The sequence below is a fragment of the Rhinatrema bivittatum genome, chromosome 10, assembly GCF_901001135.1.
Source record: "Rhinatrema bivittatum chromosome 10, aRhiBiv1.1, whole genome shotgun sequence".
Taxonomy (NCBI): Eukaryota; Metazoa; Chordata; class Amphibia; order Gymnophiona; family Rhinatrematidae; genus Rhinatrema; species Rhinatrema bivittatum.
The window spans coordinates 48,389,868-48,414,517 of NC_042624.1; the positions used below are offsets into that span (position 1 = coordinate 48,389,868).

General features: G+C 41.7%; 1 protein-coding gene across 6 annotated transcripts in view; it reads left to right on the forward strand.

Moving 5' to 3' along the window:
- Positions 1 to 24,650, forward strand: part of RNPC3 (RNA binding region (RNP1, RRM) containing 3) — a 143,135-nt gene that overhangs the window by 40,809 nt on the left and 77,676 nt on the right. For all 6 annotated transcript variants that reach the window (XR_003858896.1, XM_029617733.1, XM_029617731.1 and 3 more), the window contains exons 5-8: positions 12,603 to 12,714; positions 13,173 to 13,241; positions 14,545 to 14,702; positions 23,439 to 23,564. Coding sequence is in view for 5 of the 6 variants with exons in the window: in XM_029617733.1 (XP_029473593.1) it covers positions 12,603 to 12,714; positions 13,173 to 13,241; positions 14,545 to 14,702; positions 23,439 to 23,564 (465 nt within the window). In the remaining variant the exon portion in view is untranslated. The remainder of the gene's footprint in view (positions 1 to 12,602; positions 12,715 to 13,172; positions 13,242 to 14,544; positions 14,703 to 23,438; positions 23,565 to 24,650) is intronic.

The window sequence follows — 24,650 nt, forward strand, 5'->3', positions numbered from 1 at the left end:
CTACACTGACCAGACTACTAGCCTTGGAGGCTATAACACCGATGCCTCCACAACAAATAAATACTGGACATTATTCCATTTTATTGTCCCCAAGAAAGAAGGAATACTCAGGCCCATCCTGGACCTCAAGGCGGTCAACCGTCGCCTGAAGATACAACTGGGAGAGTTCCTTACATCCCTGGATCTATCGGAAGCCTACCTACATAGTCCGAACCATCAAGAGCATCAGCGTTTTCTACACTTCTCAATCCTGAACCGTCACGACCAGTTCCAGGCACTACCATTCGGGTTAGCCACTGCACCCCGGACGTTCAAGATCATAGTGGTGGTGGCAGCAACACTGAGGAAGGAAGGAATCCGCGTACACCTTTATCTAGACGATTGGCTGATCAGGGCGAAATTCCCAGAGGAAAGCCACCAGGCAACCAACAGCCTCGGGTGGGTGGTCAACACAAACAAGAGCTGTCTGCAGCCCTCCCAATCTCTAGAATACTTGGGAGTCTGGTTTGACACCAAACAAGACAAGGTCATCCTGACACCGACAATGAGATCAAAACTGATGACCCAGTTACAAGCCCTGTTGAGCGAAATTCGCCCCACAGCATGGGACTACCTACAAGTCCTCTGCCTCATGGCATCCACACTGGAAGTAGTGCCATGGACAAGAGCTCACATGAGACCCCTACAACGATCACTACTATCACGATGGAATCCACTGCCCCAGAACTACACCATGTGTCTTCAGCTCCCGAACAGAGTTCGGACCCAACTACGATGGTGGCTACAGGAAGGCCATCTGAGTCAGAGAATGAGACTATCCTCGCCGACCTGGATCCTGCTCACCACGGATGCCAGTCTACGAAGATGGGGAACACACTGCTAGGAGCTAACCGCTCAAGGGCAATGGAACAAACAAGAGTTGGGATGGAACATCAATTGCCTAGAAGCCCGGGCAGTCAGACTAGCCTGCCTACGGTTCGGTCACAGACTCCAAGACAAAGCGGTCAGAGTAATGTCGGACAATGCCACAACAGTGGCCTACATCAACTGTCAGGGAGGAACCAGAAGCCAACAGGTGTCTCTGGAAATAGACCCCCCTTATGTCATGGACGGAAGCGAATCTTCAAGAGATCTCGGCCGTCCACATCGCCGGGAAAGACTACTTCACTGCGGATTACCTCAGCAGAGAAAGTCTAGATCCAGGAGAATGGAGACTGTCGACCACAGCATTCCAATTGATAGTAAACCATTGGGGAACACCAACCATGGACCTCCTGGCAAACCGGTCCAATGCTCAAGTGCCCAGCTTCTTCAGCCGCAGGTGGGAACCCCAGTCCCAGGGAATCGATACCCTGGTACAGACCTGGCCACAGGAGACTGTTATACGCCTTCCCGCCGTGGCCCCTATTGGGCGCAATCATCCACAAGATAGAACACCACCAGGGACCCAGTACTTCTAGTGACCCTGGACTGGCCAAGAAGAACGTGGTATGCAGACATGCGAAGAATGCTGACAGGGAGCCCCCTCCCGCTACCTCCACACAGAGACCTGCTCCAACAAGGACCGATCCTCCACAAGGATCCAGCTCGATTCTCTCTTACGGTCTGGCCATTGAGAGGACTCGCCTGAGGAAGAGCGGATACTCTGGGGCAGTAATTGACACCCTGCTCAGAGTATGCAAGTTTTCCACATCCCTAACATACATAAGGATTTGGAGAGTATTCGAAGCCTGGTGCGAGGACCGCAACATCATACCACGCTCAGTCAAAATTCCTGCGATTCTGGAATTCCTGCAGAACGGCCTATAGAAGGGATTGTCTCTCAACTCCATCAAGGTACAGGTGGCAGCATTGTCATGCTACGGAACCAATAGCGAGAGCGGCAGCAGAGCTTCTCACCAGGATGTCTCCCACTTTCTAAAAGGAGTCAAGCAGATCCGACCACCCCTAAAGTGGCCAGTGCCTCTTTGGAACCTCAACCTGGTCCTAGATTTCCTAGCAGGAACCTCTTTCAGACCTCTCCGCGGCCTGTCTCTCCGACTATTAACATTGAAGACAGCCTTCCTGCTGGCAGTCTGTTCGGCCCGTCCTGCCAGGAGCCGTTCCTCAGACTTACTCCAGGAACCATCCAGTTATGCACAGTTCCGTCATTCCTCCCCAAAGTGGTGTCTCACTTCCATCTCAACCAAACCATCTCGCTACCATCGCCAGATGAGCATAAGAATTCGGAAGAGGCTCGAAGTCTACACCATCTCAATGTCGGCAGACTCCTAGTCCGATACCTGGAAAGGTCGGAATCCGTGCGAAATACGGACCATCTATTTGTCCTTCACAGCGGGAAGAAGCAAGGGGAAGTGGCCCCGCGAGCAACCATAGCCCGCTGGATCAAAGAAGTCATCAAGGCGGCCTACGTAGAAGCAGGCAAGCCACCACCTTTACAAGTCAAGGCCCATTCCACTAAAGCCCAGGCAATGTCCTGGGCGGAAACGAATATGCTGTCACCCGCCGAGATCTGTCGGGCAATGACATGGTCCTCCATCCACACTTTCTCCAGGTTTTACCGCCTGGATGTTCAGTCTAGAGAGGACACAGTATTTGCAAGGGCAGTACTAAGTGGGTCACGAGCAGCCTCCCACCCAGCTCGGGAGTAGCTTTTTTACATTCCATTGGTCCTGAGTCCATCTGCTACATGCTAGGAAATGGAGAAATTATTTACCTGATAATTTCGTTTTCCTTAATGTAGACAGATGGACTCAGCATCCAACCCACGGCTGCCGTTATTCATGGAATCCTCGAGTGACATCACAGACAGCGAATGATTCACAGGTAAGCCATGCCTTTCTCCAACTAGAACACACATCCTACCGGGTGTCGACGCTTCTCGGTTGAGGGTACTGGCCGTCTCCAGCTATAACCAATTCAACCAGTTCAAATTAAGAAAGTTAATCAAGTTATCCAAGTTATTCAGTCATACATATATCCACAATTGCTTTTCGAGGAGAATACTGAAGAGCTGCACTTCCTGCAGGGGTATATGTACTAGGACTGACGTCATATTGAAATCTGATCCGTCTCCAACTGCTATCAGGAGTAACTATACCCATTGGTCCTGAGTCCATCTGTCTACACTAAGGAAAACAAAATTATCAGGTAAGTAATTTCTCCAATTGGCCCGTCCAGTCTGCCCAGCAAGCTCCCACACTTATTTTCCCATACTTATCTGTTTCACCGACCTCCAAGTTCAGGGCCCTTGTTGGTAACTGTTTGATTCAAATTTCCTCCACCCCTGCCATTGATGCAGAGAATAATGTTGGAGTCGACCTTAAAAATTAAAAACCATGCAGTGGGTCACGATTTTTCAAAGGCGATGTCAGTGGTTCTCAGTATAAGTGCACCAATGCTGGTATCACTAGATCACTTGATCTTCATTTACATATGTGCGGTTTCCCAACATGTGTGCCCGCATTTCTAAACAGGGTTTTCAATGCAATTTTAAGGAGAACTCCTGCAGTTTAGATCATTTATAATCTGGAATCTGACATGCAGCCACAGTCACTGATAAGCTTTGCACGCATGTCTATAAAATGGACGTGTGTCCTTGTTCAGAACAGACATCGTTTGAAATCGCGCTTCCTGTCTAATCAAGATTGCTAGAAGATTAGCAACATTTGATATGTTTCGCTATCCAAATCTTCAAAAGGCACAAAATTGAGGGTGCAGGAAACATCCAAAATTAATAGCTGTGGGGGCAGTATCAGCATCTGATGCACTTTGTTGGGCCAAAAATGATTCAGAGGCTGGAGTCAACTTGTCTATGTTCCAATGTCCAGAACAAGGAGTCTCTTGCTTGGCTATTCTCTGTGTACTGTTGATACATCTGCAGGATGTTATGCTTTAAATAAGATAGAGGGGGTGACATGGATATTTTATTCAGCTCTATGGACTCTTACATGGGTTTTGCACTATATTCATAGTTTTAAGATACATGTTTGGGGTATTCTGGGTGTTGGCACCCTTACACATGTACCTTTAAGCTCTCAATGGAGACCCATATTCTATGTTGAAGGATGTTGATGGGGGTAGGAATTCTGGAGGCGGGGTTGGGATAATAAGTTTGAAGTTCTTGGTGTGGTATTTAAAATACTAATGAGCACTGGTGGAGCTTATCAAGTGGCAGGACCAAGCGTAGTGGTTAAGGTTCTCGCTGTGGTGGTTGGACACTGAGTCTATGGGATTGGGAATTATGGCAGGTTTGTAACTATAAGTTTAATTTTCTAGCTGGGTACACAGGTTAAGATTATGTCCTACAATGTAGTATGTTTAGGCTTCCCAATCAGAAAAAGGTTCTTGCACACATTAATTGGCTAAAGTATGATCATATATATTTTTTTTTTTTTTACAAGAAACGCATATGAGAGAGGATGACCAAAAAAATGCGGAAGCGGTGTAATTGAGTATTTTCGGCTTCTGGTACTTCTAAACATAATGGCGAAGCCATATTATCGCATAAAAATAGTTTTTACAATGGAGAAATTCTTGGCAGACCCAGAGGGGGGAGAGATATCCTGGTAAAGCGAGGGAATTTATACTGGATTTGGTATATGCACCAAATCAATATGATCATACATATTTGGCTGCGCTGGTGAAATATTTAATAGAGTTAGGACCTTCTCCAATAATTTTAGGGTGGGATTTAAATTGTATGTGGACCCTACTTTAGAAAAGAACACAGGTGCCAAAATCTTGTCCCATCCCAATGGATACGAGTGTCCTTTCTGTGTAACTCTTTAGGGCCGATAGATTTGTGGCAAGTGCTTCACCCTGGTGAAAAGGACTTCACCCACTATGCTAGAGCATATTCGTCTAAATCCAGAATAGATTATATTTTGATTTCAGAATCACTATTCTCACAAGTGTGAACTCGACCATTGGTAAACTCAGAATCTCTGAACATTGCGCTGTTCGTTGTATGTTGATGGGAAGTAGAGGGAAGCCCGAGATCAATGATTGGAAAATGCCAGCATGGATAACAGATGACCCACTATTTAAATCTTTTCTAGCTCAGAAATGGCAGCAATTTGTGTAGGCAAATACGCAGCATGGAGGAGATCCGTTTTGTACTGGGAAACCTAAGACTGTCCTTAGAGGGGAAATTAACCACATAGTGGTAAAAAAAAAAAAAAAAAAAAAAAAGTTGATCAATCAAAATATTCTTGATTTGGAAAAACACCTAGCTAATTATAAATTGCTAATGAACAAATTTCTTATGGAGGATTGGGATTCTAAATTTTGAGCATCTCAAAAGGTATTAAATGATCTTCTCCATCAAAGAGCAGCTAATTTTGTGTTTCAGCATGGTAATAAATTGGGACGGATGTTGGTGAATTTGGCTAAAGCGCAAGTAATGTCCAGATTTATTAAAGGGGTGAAAAATGAAACATGAGTGGTTAAAGTTTTTAAAAGGGGGAGGGAAGGATGGGTGTTGTGTTCCATTGTAATAGCCTTGTATATTTGTAAATGCTGTTGATGTATTATATAGTTTGAAAAACTCAATACAAATATTATTAAAAAAAACTTTCATGGTTTTTTGTTTTTTATAGAATAAAAATGTTCAGATCAGATTTAAAAAAAAAATTGCAATGCTTAAGGATGTTTTGTGAGCAGTGCTATCCAATTAATTGTATATTCTGGTGTGTCATATGATAGGTACTTCTGTAACTTTAGTTAGAAAAATAGAACATACTTGGAAAAGGAACCGATGAAAAATACAACTCACACATTTATAATTTATGCCTGATAATTTCTTCAGGAAATTTTTAGGTTTGATAGTTGAAATTACCATAATAATTTACGCCCCTAGAAGTTTTCACCTAGTGTTATCTTTACAATTATCACATCTAGTGATAACTCTTGTTCCATTTGATTTTTTGTAGCCTGTGTGAGGTCGGTGCTTATCAATAATTTCTACATTTATTTATTTACTACGTTAAACATATTTTTTAAAGTTTCTACAAGGTCCTCTGGCTAGGCAGTCTTTCTTCAGTCTCTGGTGATTAAAATACATGGAGAGAGACCACATGGTTGCTCTTGGGTGATATTTTTGTGAATTGCAGTTCATTTCTGCGCATTTTACTATTTAAAATATCTTTTTACTCATTTAATATATGCCAATAAAATTAGAACTCATAGCCTACAATATTGTCTTTCTGAAGCTGCTGTTGTCAGATAGGTAACTGACATTAGACTAACCTACAGTCTGATCAGATATGCTACAGAAGCAACACATATTCATATTCCATTTTTCTGTGTAGTAGTGAGGTGACAGAAATGATTGAAATTACAAAACATAGTAGGTATGCAATTGCTGAGCATCCCACACAAGAACAATCTGATTTGTCTCATATTACATAATGGCTTTTATCAAACCAGTATTTAAAAGATCCTTTGGTAGATGGGGTTCCATTATATTTAAATGATTTCACATTCATGATTTTTTTTTTACCATGCATGTGAAAGTACTTCCGTACTGTTTTTAAAATGTACTAGCTATTTTAATTGTATTAATACAGATTTCAGCTCTAATAGTACATCCATTTTCTCTGACAGGACATTATAGGGGTACTTAACCTCTCAATCAGTATATCTGAAAATAAACTCTGGAATTTGTTGCCAGAGAATGTGGTTCGTGCAGTTAGTATAGCTGTGTTTAAAAAAGGATTGGATAAGTTCTTGGAGGAGAAGTCCATTACCTGCTATTAAGTTCACTTAGAGAATAGCCACTGCCATTAGCAATGGTTACATGGAATAGACTTAGTTTTTGGGTACTTGCCAGGTTCTTATGGCCTGGATTGGCCACTGTTGGAAACAGGATGCTGGGCTTGATGGACCCTTGGTCTGACCCAGTATGGCATTTTCTTATGTTCTTATGTTAAAAATGTAAATGTTTAACTTGATAGTAGGATGATTGTCTGGAGAGCTCTATTTTAAGTCAGTTGCTTAGTCTGCTTCTTTTCAATGTTCCTAGCAAGATCTCAGATGAGTCCCAGTGTTTCCGATATATCACAGATTCCATCAAAGAAAGAACATTTTATGTAATTTACAACCTAACGGGTAGATTTTCAACTTGCTGCGCGAGTAAATTCTGGCCTTTACGAGTGTGGCTGGGCCTTGTGTACGCCGAGCCAATTTTCCACAAGGCCCGGTCACGCGCATAAAGGCTGGGGCACGCACAAGTGCCGACCTTCCTGCAAGGGGCAGGCTGGGGGCATGTTCTGGGCGGGTGGGGCACCATTGTTCGCTGTCCCAGAGCCTCGCGCAGCTGCCGGCACGCGCAACTTACTTCAGCTCCCAAGCTGAAGTAAGTTGCAAAACAAGGGTTTAGGGGGAGGGGCAGGGATGTGTTACAGTGTGAAAAATGCGCGCCGCCCACACATACGTGCAACCCACCAATTTTATAACATGCGCACATGTCCATGCCTTTTAAAATCTACCCCTAAACTCACAATGTGCTTACAGTATGTGAAAAATAAATTGGAATTTGCATGACCATTGGACATATAAGCAGATCTAGTAGCTTGTTTCAGTTGTCCCACAAGACTGTCATCTAGCAACTATTATAGTATTTGAGGTAGATCTTTCCACAGCTGTAGATCTTTTCATACAATTTTAAATTATATAGTAGCAAAACCCATTTGTCCTTTTCCAGATTTCTCCATCTGTTTTGCCCTTGATCTCATTGTACTTAACATGCTGATATTCACCCATTATTTAATAACGCTGCTCTTGTATAATGCTATTCAATAAGCATTCAATTAATTTTACTTGTCAGACAGTAAATTAACTAGCAGTAGGTTGTAGGGTCAGGTATTTTTTTCACTCTATCAAAACAGTATGGAAATAGAGCGGCTACTTTCATTTCCTGAGGGCTTGCAATCCCATGGTTTAATCAGATAAATGTCAGTGTTGGATTGCTTGTTTTAAAAATGTTGATGCTTGTTTGTTGGGTGGGTCCCATTTTGTGCTCAGCAGTGGGATCGGCAGTGTATGAGTTCCCATTTCTCTACCTGTACATGGGCTTAGCTTCTTACTCTTTTTTTTTTTTTTTTTAATAATTTATAGTTTTATTGGTATTGAACACAACACATTCTAAACAACTTGTAAAAACAAATACAACACCAAAAGTTACATATTTCTTTTTCCCAAATTGAAGCCCACCCGCCTCCTTCCCAGTGCCAGCCTAATATTGTTATGCAATAAAAAAAAGTCTGAATGATTCAAAACTCTTCCTTGGTTCTTCTTCTTCAATTAAACTGACCCATCGTTAGTCTCACGCCATCTAAGGTAAGCCTCCCATGTATTGTAGAAAGACTGTAAATTTTGCCTCTTTGCTGCTGTGATTTTGTACATGGTGCATACAGAATCCATTCTTCTTAACACAGCCAAAATCTGTGGGCTGTGCGTCGACTTCCATGCACAGACAATCTCCATACGTGTAACGATGCAAGCCTGGAGGCAAAACGGATGAGTTGCGGTCCCTGATACTCCCTCCGTGTTATGCAATAGTGCAAAGTCCATTGAGATGTCCACTTTATCATCCAATATACGGGAAATCAAATTTTGCAAGCCAGTCCATAATGGTACACTACAATCCCCAGTCCACCACATGTGCAGAAAAGTACCTGTCACCCCACATCCTCTCCAACAGTGATCAGATTCGATAAGAGCCATCTTGTGCAGCATCTCCGCTGTGTAATACCATCTATATAATAGCTTGTAGCCATTTTCAACTATATTGGAAGATACTGAGGCTTTACTGATTTGGATATATATATTGGACCATGCCTCTGACTCCAGTACAATAGGTAAGTCCTGTGTCCTAAAAGAAGGCAGCATGGATAATGGTGCATTGAGTAACTTATACAATTTAGATATTAATTTGTTATGTACAATGGGTGTGGAGCAATACCCCTCAGAGTCTCTCCCGATATCAATATTTTAGATACATTAAGGCTTCTGTAGAAATGATATATCTGATTATATGCCATAGCTTCATTATCAGGTAGACCACATTCCCTGCACAGCGAAGAAAACGAAATGAATTTATCTCTCCCCCAAATGTGTTCCAAACAGACTAAACCGCTAGCCTTCCATGTCTCAAAGGACCGAATCTGGAGACTGGGAGTAAAGGTCCTATTATGAAAAAGATTAGTAAGATGAGAATATTCCTTACTCCCCAGCAGTTTCCCTTTCCATTTATCCCAGTACTGCATAGTTGTTCTGGTAGTTGGAAGCATTGCAGGGCGGTCCTTCCAAGTTTTTCTTGGCTGCCATGGTATAGCATACAGCAGCATACCCTCCATATATTGTTGCTCCATTTGGGCCCAGTGTTTAGATTCTCTCGGGTCATGCCAAATTACCAGAGGGCGCAGTTGAGTAGTGGCATGATACCAGTGTAAATTTGGGACCCCCAGTCCACCCTCTGGTTTGGACAGATATAGTACATGTTTACTGACTCTAGGCGGTCTATGCTTCCAAATGAAGCTAAAAATTTTCCTCTGCCATCTTTGAATCTGATTATTAGGTAGTGATATAGGAAGTGCCTGGAACAAATATAGCAGTTTTGGAAGCACATTCATTTTTATAGTGGCTATAAGCCCCAAGTAAGATAGCGGCAACCTAGATCATATATCGAGATCTCGAAATATTTTGTAAATCAGCGGCGTATAATTCAAATGAAACAACTCCCTAGGGCGACTGGATAATTGTATACCCAAATACTTAATTTTTTGCGTAGCCCACCTAAAAGGATGTACCAAACGTAGATGGTTGGCTATCTTGCGGGCAAGTAATGTTGAGAATCTCAGATTTCTCCCAGTTTACTTTAAAACCGGAAGCATCACTGAAGTTCAGTATTTCCTCTATACCAGTGAGGGAAGTTTCCGGGTTCCTAACTGTGAACATGATGTCATCGGCGAATAGGCATAATTTGTATGTTCCCTGTACGTACCAGGATCATTCCAGACGGTGGGTTATGTCCGCCGTCCAGCAGATGGAGTCAGAACAGACTTCGAGGGGGCGTTACCATAATAGCCAGTGCACCCTCTGCTGGAGCTCAGTATCTTTCTGACTCCAGCAGATGAGAGTTGGGGAACCAGCGGCTTCCCCAGGGTGGCAGAGGCTTTTCAATTCTTTACCTTCTTTCCTCTCTTGTCACTTTAATTTGGATCAAGTTTTGGTTTAAAAAAAAAAAAAAAAAGAGGCCCTTCAATTTTTGGGGAGGCGTGGCTATTGTAAGTCTGTTCTGCCTTCCTCTTGCGTCTGTGCTCCTTTCCCTGGAGGGGTAAGTGAGGGGTTTTTCTGTCTGTCTTTTTTCCTTACAGATTTTTATTTTTTCAGCGTTCTTCGTCGCAGGTGCCCCGCGGAAGCCGGTGGGGCCGGCCTCTCCGTGAGACCAGTGCTGTCCCGCGGTCCCGGGCTGAATTTTTTTCTCGGGCCCGCTGCCGCAGGGAGCCTCGTTTGCGGCAAGCAGCGATTTTTTGGGCGGGTTGTGTTGGCCTTTGGGCCCCCCGCGGCACCTCTCCGCCCGTCGGGCCCCCCCCCCCCCCCCCCGAGGCCTCAGTCGCTCGATCCCGGCTGCTGCCATGCCACGGCCGTCCCGTTGCGCGGCCTGCGGCGAGCCGGGGTCGCGAATTTCAAGGGAGAGGATTTGTTCCAGATGCCTTCCCGGCGGGGAGGGCACCTCGCAGCCAGGCAGCCCTCTTGCCGGGCTTCCTCCTCCGCGGCCAGGGCGGCGCGGGCCGGCCACGTTGCCGCCATTGGCGGGAACGGCGGCCATGTTGAATCTTCAGCGCGATGCGCCCACGTTCACAGAAACGGGTTCCAGGGGACTTTCGGGAGGTTTCTCCCCCTTTAACTGAACTATGCTAAAGCAAAGATACTGTACTGCAGGAAGGATGGCTAAAAGATGAATGAGTAATTGGGGTGTGGAGGAACTTTGGTCAGTGATACAAGTGAACATTAAAAAGGTGACAGATCTCTGTATAAGGCAGATTAGAAGGGAAAAGGAGAAAGAGAGGCCAATATATTTTTTAGGAGCTAATGAAAATGGTAGGACCAAGTAACTTGCCATTAAAAAAAAAAAAAAAGTACAATAAACATAGACCGAGAAGGGCAGGCATAAATATCAGGAAAAGCAAAGTAAGACAAGGAGGACAGTTCTGTTATGACAAACTGGCAGCATGGGAGTAGAAGGGTGCTGGAAGTGCCAGGAGCAGGTAAGAGGTTATTTCACTCCCAGCAGGGTTTCTTGGGCTTGGGGGGGAGGGGGGCTAATGATTATTATGAGAGTGGATGGGAAAAGTGTGGGAAGGGGGGCTGGCAGGGAGCCTTGGATTACAAAAATATGAAATAGCCCCAACCTCCTTCTTCACTATCTTGGCACATTTTACTGTATTGGGGGGGGGGGGGGCAATATGATCATAATGGGGAGGGAGGTGGGCATCGGGCTGCTGGCCCGCAAATCATTTTTCTTTTTCTTTTTACTGTGTTACTTAACCGGATATTTTCAAAGATATCCGGTTAAGTAAAGAGTTATCCGGCCATCAAGACCAGATAACTTAAAAATCTAACCAGTTATATTCAGACATAGATGTTTAGGTTTTTAAGTTATCTGGCTAACTGTAGCTGGATATCTTTTAGACAAGAATATTCAGCGGCTGAATATATGGGACAAGTTGTCTGGCTAACTTTAACCGGATAACTTGTCCACTAAATGGCTTACTGAATATGCCCCCCCACCATTTTTTTAGTGTTTTAATGATTATTGCATTAAAAATAAAGGGGAAAAAAAGGACAAATGCAACATCATAAATCCAGAGCAATCAAACAAAAGGTAAATTCTTTATTCCCTTTCAGGTCCACATCAAGGAGTATGGATGAAGGATTCTTAACTGTGCAAAATTAACTAATATTTATTATGACCTCATGTCCCTCCCTTCCCATCTATTCCTAATCAGTTTTATCTAGCAAAATATGCTCCAAGTGAGAGGAATCGTAAAAAACAAAATGTGTTACCATATGTTAGCAAACACATGGAAAAATTTAGCCGGATAACCTTGTACACTAAACCGCTTACTGAATATGAACCTCCATGGTTAAATAATTATGCTGTCTCTTTTTGAGAGCCAAAGTAGAAAAAGTGTGCTAAGGCTTTCATAAGTTTATGTGCATTAACAGTACTTTTACTGCACTTTTATTAGGTTGTGAGAATTTTTATGCAAAAAGCTATACAAATGAGGTGCAAAACAGCTCATGATGTGTTAGCACATAGAAAAATGTTATCGTGGAAAAGTGAACACAGACTTGTTAATGCATAAGAAAAAACAGGACTATACGTAAAATATGCTGACTTTTACTCTAGTAAATAAATGGAAAACCCATTTCCATATCATTAACATTGGTCATTTATGCTAGCTATAACACACAAATGGTTGATGATAAAAACACTTTAGTACATTGGCCTCTGTATCATAATAATTATATAAAATAAGTATAAAAATTATATTGATAGTCTCTTCAGCTGAATATTCTTTTTTTCCCCACAGATTGACATTTCCTTTGAATTCTTTCCTGAAATACCTGTATCCTCCACCCTCAAATACAGTTTTGACAAATATTGCTAATGCATTGGCAAGTGTGCCAAAGTTCTATGTTCAGGTAATGTCAGATTTTTTTTTATTTTAATGGAATGTGACAGCATAGTCTGCAAATGTGCTGTTGAATATACAGTAAAGTAAATATTATTGTAACTAATATTGTAAAGAATGTCATTTTTCCTATGTTAGACTTAAGATTGCTAATAAAATCTGTTTTCTAATCATATATATATATATATTTTTTTTTTTTTTTTTACTGAATATCAGTATTGATGTACTCATAGGACAAATACAATGGTGGTAATGTGTAAGCTGCTTTTGATGTGACAATACAGTCTATAGTTTTATTATTTTAGATTAGATATGCAGTTGCTATTATGAAGGCTGTATAGTGAATTCAAAATTATTGTAATATTAAAAATCATATGTGTGATAGGTAAGAGAACAAGTCAATAAGCTAAACTGTAATTAAAAAGTATATTTTTTTAAAAAAGACTTGCATTTATCAACATGTTTTAGGTTCTACATCTTATGAATAAAATGAATCTACCCACTCCTTTTGGACCCATGACTGCTCGACCTCCCACAGTAAGACATTTTGAGAATTTACCGTATATTAAATGAAATGGGTAATTTCTTTTTTTATATTTGTGATAGGCTAATAAAGATCTTTTCAAAAATAGCATTTAAAAATATATTAAACCTATGCTATTGCTTGGACAAAAAATAAATCAAAACAAAGTACTTTATCAGGAAAAAGTAGGCATGCATGGAGTGGAGAAGTAGTCTAGTGGTTAGAGCAGCCGTCTATGAACCAGAAGACCAGGGTTCGATTCCTGCTATAGCTCCTTGTGACCTTGTCACTTTACCCTTAGATTGTAAACCCTCTGGGGATTAGGGCAATACTTACAGTACCTGAACTTTAATCCACTTTGAAGCACTGAAAAAAGTGCAAAAAGCAGAATCTAAATAAATGCAAGCTGACTTTGAGAAAATGTCATCACAAGAGTTTCTTCCCTTAGGGAGGGAATAAAAATGTAACTCAGTACTTTGCAGTGTTAAAATTATGAGCATCTGTGAAAAATTTAATTTTATAAGCAGCAGTAGTATCCTTTATCAGGATAAATATTGGATAAACATTAGTAGATAAAATATAGATAATATTAAAAGCAGAAACTTATGGGAAATGTTAAGATGACGCTGAGATTTGATAGAACTTGCTTGTCTCTTGCCTAAGAACTATGCCACAGGCCTTTGAATTTTTAAAAAGGAAGAGTAATTTTATCACTGTACATAGAGCTAAAGTCCACAAGTAGAAAGTACTTGCACACATTTTCAAAGCTGACTTAACATTCATAAGTATGATTTGAAAATTAGAGCAGACTTCTTCGCTGCTCATGTATGTTAACCCCCCACTTCTGAAAATTGGAAGTACACATATAAATAAATTCCCTGCCCCAACTCTACCTCCCTCAGAACTCCTCTTTTATGTATGCATAGAAATACATGTGTGAGTTTCTCACACAACATCCAGAGCAATTTTCAAAAGCCATTGATGCGTGTAAAACCTTGAAAATCGGATCCTGTATGTTAACTTTTAAATTTAAACATCTCAGCATATAAGATCTCAATAAGAAGGAACACAGAAATTAAGTAAACAAGAAAAAATCATTTGAAGAAAAATTATCCCAGAAATTCAATCTTAAATTCTCTAACAGTAAGTTGTACAATATAGTGAGAGACCAAGTTATAGAGAAATATGTTTTAGAATATATGTTCCATTGTAGAATTTTGCCAAACTGACTTGTTTTTCTGAAAGTTGAGCAGCTTTTTACTAAAGGTTACGAGATATATATTTTGTTTTTGTGTTCTGTTTTCCTTCCTTCATTAGTATGAGGATTATCTGCCAGTTCCTGTGCTACCGCCTCCTATTCCTCCTTTCCCTCCAGAAGATCCTCCTTTGCCAGAAGACGACGATGACTATGACATGCAAGTGTCTAGTAGAGAAGAATCAGAATATGAAAGTGGGGATGAGGAAGATAAAGAGAGGTACTATAAATTCTGCAAGCAATAGTACGATCTGTAGACTACCTCAGTATAGATAGAAGTGTTTTTGCTCCTTTTCCGTTTATTTATTTATTTAGAGTTTTTCTATACCGGCATTCGTGATTAAAAATCACATCATGCCGGTTTACGTATAACAAGGGGGTGTGAACAAAAAACGGAACATAAACAAGTGCAAAGAGTTCATAAAGTTACATTACAACAAGGTTAACATAACTGGGGAGAGAATTAGAGTAAGATAACCGAGCAGTTAGGATTAACTATTTATATTAATTATATTGTGAAGTCTCTTATAAGATGTTGCTGTCATTCAATTGGGATCTGGGAAGGCTTGCTTAAATAGCCAAGTCTTAAGCCTTTTTCTGAAAGTAGGTAGGCATGGTTCTTGTCTCAGATCCGGAGGAATAGAATTCCATAGTGAAGGTCCGGCTGTGGAGAAGGCTCGGTCTCTGAAAGTTAAATGGTGAGTGGTTTTGGTTTGGGGAACGAGGAGTGATCATCTGTAGGCTTCTCTGATGGGTCTAGTGGATGTGTGTCGTCTGAGTGGGATTTGTAGATCAAGCATAGCATGGTGATGGATAGCTTTATAGATGATAGTGATGGATTTGTGGATAATTCTAAAGTGTATTGGCAGCCAGTGTAAGTTCTTGAGAGTGGGAGAGATGTGATCTCTTCTTCTGGTGTTAGTCAGAATTCTCGCAGCTGAGTTCTGGAGCATCTGAACGGGTTTAATGGATGCGGAAGGGAGACCTAGTAAGATAGAATTGCAATAGTCTATCTTAGAAAAGATAACTGCTTGAAGGACCGTTCTGAAGTCTCGCACGTGAAGGAGAGGTTTGATTCTTTTCAGAACCTGTAGTTTATAGAAGCCGTCTTTTGTAGTTTGTTTGTTTGAAGGATTTTAAGTTAAGACAGTTGTCGATAATTATTCCTAAGTCCCTTGTTTGGGTAGTAAGTGGGTTGGTTGGAAGACACGGAGAGGGGTTACTATTTTCTGGTGAGATGATAAGAAGTTCCGTCTTAGCCGTATTTAATATCAGATTTAGACTAGTGAGAAGGAGATTGATTTCTTGAAGGCAGATTTCCCAAAATTCAAGAGTTTTGGTGATGGTTTCTTTAATGGGGATCAAGATCTGCACATCATCGGCGTATAGGAAGTGAGTTAGTTTCAAGTGGGTTAGCAGTTGGCAAAGCGTAAGAAGGTATATATTAAAGAGCGTAGGGGAAAGGGAGGAGCCCTGAGGAACTCCTAAAGATGAAGTATAGCGGGAGGATTCTTTATTATGGATTTTGACCTTATAGCCTCTATTGCTGAGGAATGTATTGAACCATGATAGTGCAGTTCCTGTAATTCCTATGTTTGCCAGTTGATTGAGGAGGATGGAGTGGTTAACGGTATCAAATGCGGCCGAAAGATCTAAGAGGATAAGTAGAAAGGATTGGCCTTTGTCTAGCCCCATGATGATATGGTCTGTCAGGGATATGAGAAGAGTTTCCGTGCTTAAAGCTTTACGGAATCCATATTGGGAGGGGTAAAGTATTTTGTGATCTTCAATGTAGTTGGAGAGTTGAGTGTTGACCAGCTTTTCCATGATCTTGGCAATAAATGGAAGATTGGAAATAGGGCGGAAGTTGTTGGGGTCCTTGGGGTCTAGATTAGGTTTCTTTAAGAGCGGTTTTAGAGAAGCTGGTTTAAGGTCATCTGGAAATAGTCCCCGGGATAAAGAGCAGTTGATATCTGCCAATGTTTTGGAAATTGTTTCCGGTATTAGAAGGAGGAGCTTTGTAGGTATTTGGTCGAGGGGGTGGGAGGAAGGTTTCATTTTCTTAAGTAACAGAAGGATCTTAGAGGCTGTGATGGGTTTGAATGATTCAAAGGAGGTTCCTTTGTTTAGTATCTGCAGAGCATTAGTGAGAGAAGTGTTACTGGGGGTCAATCGCTTTAGCAGGTTAGATATTTTGTCTTGGAAGAAAATAGCCAATTCTTCAGCTTTGGATTGAGGTAGGTGTATGGGAATATCTGGAGTGTTGATATGTGTCAGGTTAGATACGTAAGCGAAAAGAGCTTTAGCATCAAATACATGGTCATGGATCTTGCTAGCATAGTAATCCCTTTTAGATCTTAGGGTGGAGTTCTTGTAGTGATGGAGAGCTAGTTTGTAGGCGGCTAAGGTGCTGGGGCAGGGGGCCTTACGCCATTTGCTTTCTTTGTGCCTTAGGCTCTGTTTGAGTTTACGGAGGTTGTTTGTGAACCACGGTTGTCTCTTTACTGGGTTGTCTTTTTACCCATATAGCCCTCACCTCCTGAATTGTAATTGATTTCATATTTTCTTTTACATAAAGAGCTAATTATCCCTTTTTTTTGGACTATAATTTTTTTAAGAAGGGTAGGGATGGCAGCATATGAAGAGAAACCAGCAAAAATGCAAAGAATTTCTAGCGGGTCTGCTGAAGGACCTTTTCAGTGGATCTTTGGAGATGGGAATGGTCCCATGAAACTGAAGGGTGGATGTGGTCCCTCTTTGTAAAAGTGGTAATGGCGAGGATGCTGGGAACTACAGGCCGGTTATTCTTACCTTAGTGTTGGGGAAAATGTAATGGAAGCTCTACTGGAGGAAAGGATATTTAATTTAAAATATCTGTATTCCACTTATAATGACACATACTAAGCAGATTACAGATTCATGTTTTAATGTACATTGCAAGATAAAATGACAAGGTCTTAAGTTATACAATAAAATCTATTTTGAAGAAAATTAAAAACTAAAACTTCCTAAACAGATTACAAAATTCAAATTAAAATAATTATACAATAAAAACCAATAATCATCTTAAGAACATAAGAAAATGCCATATTGGGTCAGACCAAGGGTCCATCAAGCCCAGCATCCTGTTTCCAACAGTGGCCAATCCAGGCCATAAGAACCTGCAAGTACCCAAAAACTAAGTCTATTCCATGTTACCATTGCTAATGGCAGTGGCTATTCTCTAAGTGAATAGCAGGTAATGGACTTCTCCTCCAAGAACTTATCCAATCCTTTTTTAAACACAGCTATACTAACTGCACTAACCACATCCTCTGGCAACAAATTCCAGAGTTTAATTGTGCGTTGAGTAAAAAAGAACTTTCTCCGATTAGTTTTAAATGTGCCCCATGCTAACTTCATGGAGTGCCCCCTAGTCTTTCTACTATCCGAAAGAGTAAATAACCGATTCACATCTACCCGTTCTAGACCTCTCATGATTTTAAACATCTCTATCATATCCCCCCCTCAGTCGTCTTTTCTCCAAGCTGAAAAGTCCTAACCTCTTTAGTCTTTCCTCATAGGGGAGTTGTTCCATTCCCCTTATCATTTTGGTAGCCCTTCTCTGTACCTTCTCCATCGCAATTATATCTTTTTTGAGATGCGGCGACCAGAATTGTTCACAGTATTCAAAGTGCGATCTCACCATGGAGCGATACAGAGGCATTATGACATTTTCCGTTTTATTCACCATTCCCTTTCTAATAATTCCCAACATTCTGTTTGCTTTTTTGACTGCCGCAGCACACCGAACCGACGATTTCAATGTGTTATCCACTATGACACCTAGATCTTTCTTGGGTTGTAGCACCTAATATGGAACCCAACATTGTGTAATTATAGCATAGGTTATTTTTCCCTATATGCATCACCTTGCACTTATCCACATTAAATTTCATCTGCCATTTGGATGCCCAATTTTCCAGTCTCACAAGGTCTTCCTGCAATTTATCACAATCTGCTTGTGATTTAACTACTCTGAACAATTTTGTGTCATCTGCAGATTTGATTATCTCACTCTTCGTATTTCTTTCCAGATCATTTATAAATATATTGAAAAGTAAGGGTCCCAATACAGATCCCTGAGGCACTCCACTGTCCACTCCATTCCACTGAGAAAATTGTCCATTTAATCCTACTCTCTGTTTCCTGTCTTTTAGCCAGTTTGCAATCTACGAAAGGACATCGCCACCTATCCCATGACTTTTTACTTTTCCTAGAAGCCTCTCATGAGGAACTTTGTCAAACGCCTTCTGAAAATCCAAGTATACTATATCTACCGGTTCACCTTTATCCACATGTTTATTAACTCCTTCAAAAAAGTGAAGCAGATTTGTGAGGCAAGACTTGCCCTGGGTAAAGCCATGCTGACTTTGTTCCATTAAACCATGTCTTTCTATATGTTCTGTGAATTTGATGTTTAGAACTCTTTCCACTATTTTTTCTGGCACTGAAGTCAGGCTAACTGGTCTGTAGTTTCCCGGATAGCCCCTGGAGCCCTTTTTAAATATTAGGATTACATTTGCTATCCTCCAGTCTTCAGGTACAATGGATGATTTTAATGATAGGTTACAAATTTTTACTAATAGGTCTGAAATTTCATTTTTTAGTTCCTTCAGAACTCTGGGGTGTATACCATCCAGTCCAGGTGATTTACTACTCTTCATTTTGTCAATCAGGCCTACCACATCTTCTAGGTTCACCGTGATTTGATTCAGTCCATCTGAATCATTACCCATGAAAACCTTAAAAATTAATTAATATTCTGCTATAGCAGAAAAGGCTTCCTGGAAAAGGATGGCTTTTAATTGTTTTTGGAAAATATTTGTCAATTATAGGAGTTCCATATCGTAGGGTCAATTATAGAGATGGCATGGCTACTGACTTCTTATAAGTGAGCCTCCTTTACAGTGGGTATCGTTAAGATGCTATAAAACAGAGCTTAAACACCAGGCCCGTGCAGAGGTATTAGTGTGAAATGATCTGATACTTAACATGATAACTTTAAATTTTAGCCACTGAAACACCGGTAACCCATCATCCTGCTTTAAGAACTGGCTTAAATGACGTACCTATTTTAATTTAATCAGTAGCCAAAAACTGACCTGATTTGCGGAATATAATTCAGTTGATCATCAAATTGAAAACCTAAATCATGCGCTTAAGTGGTGAACTTTACTTTAGTCCCCAACAGTGAACTATCTACAGTCCAGTAGGTTGCAGGATCCCCGAGGCAGCATAATTGACCAGAGACTGATTATATCAAACAAGTCTGATTGATTTCATTGATTAGGTTTATTTATATTTCAGAAAAGCTTGTGATCCAATAGCACATGAAAGCCAGTCAGGGGTTGGGTCCTAAAGTGGTGGACTGACTGGATTAGAAACTGAGAAATAGATACTTTATGTGAGCAATATTACAAAAGGGTTAGAAGGAAAAGTGGTTTCCTTTTTGAGGATGGCACAAAGTTCTGACACAGAGTAGACACCTGAGTGAGTAAACAAAATGAAAAATGGTCTAAGAAAGCTTGAAGAGTCTTCAAATGCTTGGCAGTTAAGAGTCCTGTTACAAAAGTGCAGTCTAATGCATTAGAGGTGCAGAAATCTGAGAGAGCAGTATTTGATGAGAGATGAGAAGCTAAATGGCACCGATCAGGAGAAAGACTTCAGGGTGATAGTGTCTCATGATCTAAAGGCAGTGAAACAGTATAATATGGGGTAACGAGCTAGAGACGTTGTGGAATGCATCAGGAGGGGCATAACTAGCAGAAAATAAGTGATAATGCTTTTATTCAGGTTGTTAGTAAGTCATCACCTAGAATATTATGTTCCTCTCTATCCAGTCAGACTAGTCCACACCATTGGGGTAATGCATGCCAACTAGCAGATGAAGACAGAGGTCAACAGGTTTACTGTCACCCCTTATATAGCCCCAAAAAGCAAAGGGGAAGGCGATCTAGAATAGCCGTTAGGAAAACAAGAGAGAGATGCCTTGGTCCTTTTTCAAATATTTATTAAAGTAGAGACGTATTTTTTTAAAATATTGCCCGACTCAGGCCAAGTTTCGCAGCTTTCACAGCTGCTGCCTCGGGCTTAAATAATCATAGGACTCGGGTAAAATTTGAATGATGTGGAAACATCAACGAACATATTTCTAATATTGTGCGATTCACAGTGATAATGAATCTTATATCACGCTGTCCAGGGCTGGGTCCATTGATTCCCCAGGTGCTGGAGGAGCTCTGCATCAGATGTCCAGGAAGACTCTGACAAAGAAAGAGTGAATACGCTCTTGGAGGGATTGCGGGGGCCTCCCTCATCTTTTCCGTTGCTGAAGCTGGTGAAGAAGTTGGTGGATCAGGAGTGGGAATCTCCCAAGCGAGGTATGAAGGTCGTGAAAGCTAAGGGTAAATTATATCCCTTGCCGGAATAGACCTTGGAGTTATGGAGAATTCTCAAGGTGGATGCAGCCGTTTTGGCGCTTAATAAGAAGACTGCTATCCTGGTGAAGGGAGTGGTGGCTCTCAAGGATCTCCAGGATAGGAAGCTGGAGATTCTGCTTAAGTGGCTTTTTGACGTCTCAGCTTTGGCTCCTCGAGCAGCGGTGTGCAGAAGTCTGATGCAGAGAGCCTGTTTGTCCTGGGTGCAGAAGGCACATGACGAGTTCAGGAACAGCATCTGAGACTGTGCAGGCGGCCCATTTAGAGGCGAGAGTGGCCTATGTTGCTGATGCTCTGTATGACATGGTCCGGATTTCTGCCAGGAATATGATTTCAGTGGTGGCAGAGCGAAGGCTCTTGTGGCTATGAAATTGGTCGATGGATGTTTGATTTAAGCCCCTTGCAGGGGGAAGCTCGTCTTCGCAGAGAATTTGGAGAAGCTCTTGAAGCAGTTGGGAGAATCGAAAGGCAATAAGTTGCCTGAAGACAGGAAGGGTCTGAAGAAGTCCTTTCCCCCGCAAGCCCATTTTCATGAGGCCAGGAGATTTCGAGCAGGCAGAGTCCCTGCACAAGCTTCGCAGAAACAGAGTTTTGGCAGTCAGCAGCCCTTTCGGAATCTGCACAGGTCCTCTAGGGACGGTGGGTCCCAAGGAGGGAGCAGAAGTAAGGTCGGACAATGAAGATGTGATGGTCCACTCCTCCCAGGATGCTATCGGAGGGAGGCTTTCTCTTTCTTACAAGAAGTGGACCAGAATAACATCGGACCAATGAGTCCTGTTGGTGGTAAGTGATTGTTACACATTAGACTTTTCTCGGCCGCTCAGGGATGCCTTTGTAGTCTCCCGCTACGCTTCCCAGAGCAAGCAGGAAGCAGTGCAGGACACGCTACGGTGAAAACAGATTCTTCGCACCATTGATCCGGTGCCCCCTCAGGAGAGAGGGGGCAGGGCAGGTATTCAGTGTACTTCGATGTCCCAAAGAAGGAAGGGACCTTTCGGCCAATTCTTGATCCACAGAAGGTGAATGCTGCCCTCCAGATGCCGTGGGTTCGGATGGAAATGCTGCGCACAGTGATAGTGGCAGTGCGCAAAGGGAAGTTTTTAACGTCCCTGGATCTGTCAGAGGCCTAACTTCATATCCCCATTTGACCTGAATATCAGCGGTTTCTGAGATTCATGATTTTGGGAGAACATTTCCAGTTTCAAGCTCTTCCCTTTGGGTTAGCGCTGCACACATAAACAAAGGTGATGGTTGTAGTGGTGGCGGCCCTCAGAAAGGAGGGCATCCTGGTACACCCGAACCTGGACGATTGGCTCATCCGAGCGAATTCAGAGGTAGAGTGTGGTCGTTCAGTCCAGCGAGTGCGCCAACTTCTGGGGACACTGGGCTGGGTGATGAATATAGCAAAGAGTCATCTGAAGCAGACTCAATCCTTGGAGTATCTAGGAGCTCACTTTGATACCCATCTGGGGAAGGTTTTCCTGACTGCAGAGAGAGTCCTCAAGCTGCAGAGTCAGGTTCTTTGGTTGCAGAGCTTGGCAGTGTCCTGGGGTCCATGGTTTCTACGCTGGATTTAGTGCCATGAGCTTTTGCTCACGTGTGTCTTCTGCAGGGGACTCTGTTATCCTCTTGGAACTTGCTGTCTGAGGAATTTCAGCTTCCATTGCCAGAGGAGGCCAGATCCAGTCTCTTCTGGTGGCTGTCATGGCACAATCTCGAGAAGGGAATAGATATGGAAATGCCCGACTGGGTACTTGTAATCACAGGTGCCAGCCTCTCTGGATGATGGGCAATTTGTCTGAGGAAATCAGCCCAGGGTCACTGGTCACCAGAGGAGAGGCGGCTTGGTCGATCAATCGACTAGAATCCTTATTGGCGTTTCTTCCATTCATTCGGGGCAAATCAGTGCGAGTATTCTCAGACAATGCAACGACAGTAGCGTACATCAATTGTCAGGGCATTACGAAGAGTTGTCTAGTGGCATTGGAAGTTTAGGTGCCTTTCCTGTGGGCAGAGAAACATCTGGAGAGACTAGCTGCTTCTTATGTGGCCAGAGTGGACAACATGCAAGCGGACTTCTTCAGCAGAGTCTGGATCCGGGGGAATGGGAGTTGTCAGCTGAAACCTTCGCCTTGCTGCAAGCAAGGTGGGGTAAACCATTGATAGACCTCATGGTGACTCTGGCGAATGCGAAAACAGGTTGCTTTTTCAGTCGCAGACGGGGGGGTCGGATCAGAGGGCATCAATGCTCTCGTTCAACCATGGCCAACACACCTTTTGTTGTACGTGTTTATTCAATCTCCATCTGCTGGTAGAAGTGCATAACCCACTGGTTTGGATTGGCCTGCCTTTCTTAGAATAAAAGGAAAGTACCAGGTAAGTAGTAATTTCATCTTTGTAAAGGAAATGGTTATTATACTGTTACTGGAAATCAAGATTGTTTAACCAATGTGTTTCTATTTTTATTTAAAATGTAGGATGACTAGACTCATGAAATTAGCAGCTTTTCAACCAAAAAGACCACAAGCCACAAAGAAACCCTGTGTGAGAAAACGACAGAAAATAAAGGATTTGTTAAATATGCCAACCTCTGCTCCTCATAGGTAATATTTATATAGTGCATGTATGTTTCTGTATGTGTCATTTCTTAAAGCATTGTTCTCTGTGGGAACAAATTGCAATTTGAAGAACAGCCAGCACTTTAAATACAAAGATAATTTGATTTTGTTAATACCACAACATAATCACCTGTATTTCACTCTTCTAACAAGGAAAATTTACTAGTACATACAAAACTTAATGCATTTATAGTCCTGAACCCAATCCTACTTGGAATGTGAACAGAAATAAGCGTGTAAAGAGGTCTCCAAACGTAAAAACTTAAATCGGTGTATTTACAGATCTGGTTGTTCTGATTGCATTTTGTTCTGATTGCATGTTTCTGAGCTCTAATTTGTAGTAAGATGCACCCAAATCAGATAAGTTAAGCTAAATGTTTTTTCAGACTTCTGTGGTTTGGATATTGGGGAAATGAATTTAAATATCACTGTTCGTGCATTCACAGTAAACATGATAGCATTCTAATGCATACTGATTTGCTGTCAACGTGAATATTGATATCTAGGACATTTTTTGACATAAAAATGAACACAGAGCCTCACTGGTGGATGTTAGGTTTACAGTATTCATTATAGGCAAAGGTAGTGATTCTATCAGCGTTTATGCTGGTGCAGTATTGTGAACATCACTATCGGCGGTAATGCCAATGTAGGCATGGAAAACAAGCATTAGCTAGCCATTGCACTCATTTAGGGTAGTTGAAGAAATGAGCTAATTTCCAAGGACCTTAAACTATAGTAATCTAGGAAGCATGGGCACCTCTCACATGTGGGTATTCTTAGCCTTCAAGCATCATCCTACAGCTGGACAGTTATTCTTAGTTATGATTATCATAATTGTATTCTATTGCAGTGATTTTTCGATATTCATACAAATACTCAGATTTTCGTAGCGACTGTTTGTATGTCACCTTTGTATTATGCTGCACATGGGAATACTCACATTGATCCTACTGATTTGACAAATGAGGTTAATATATTAAATTAAGTCTAATACTGTCACAGTTGGGGCAGCCCAGCCCAACACAGAGATAAAAAAAAGTACTTCCTAGGTAGGTGCCTCTCTTAGAG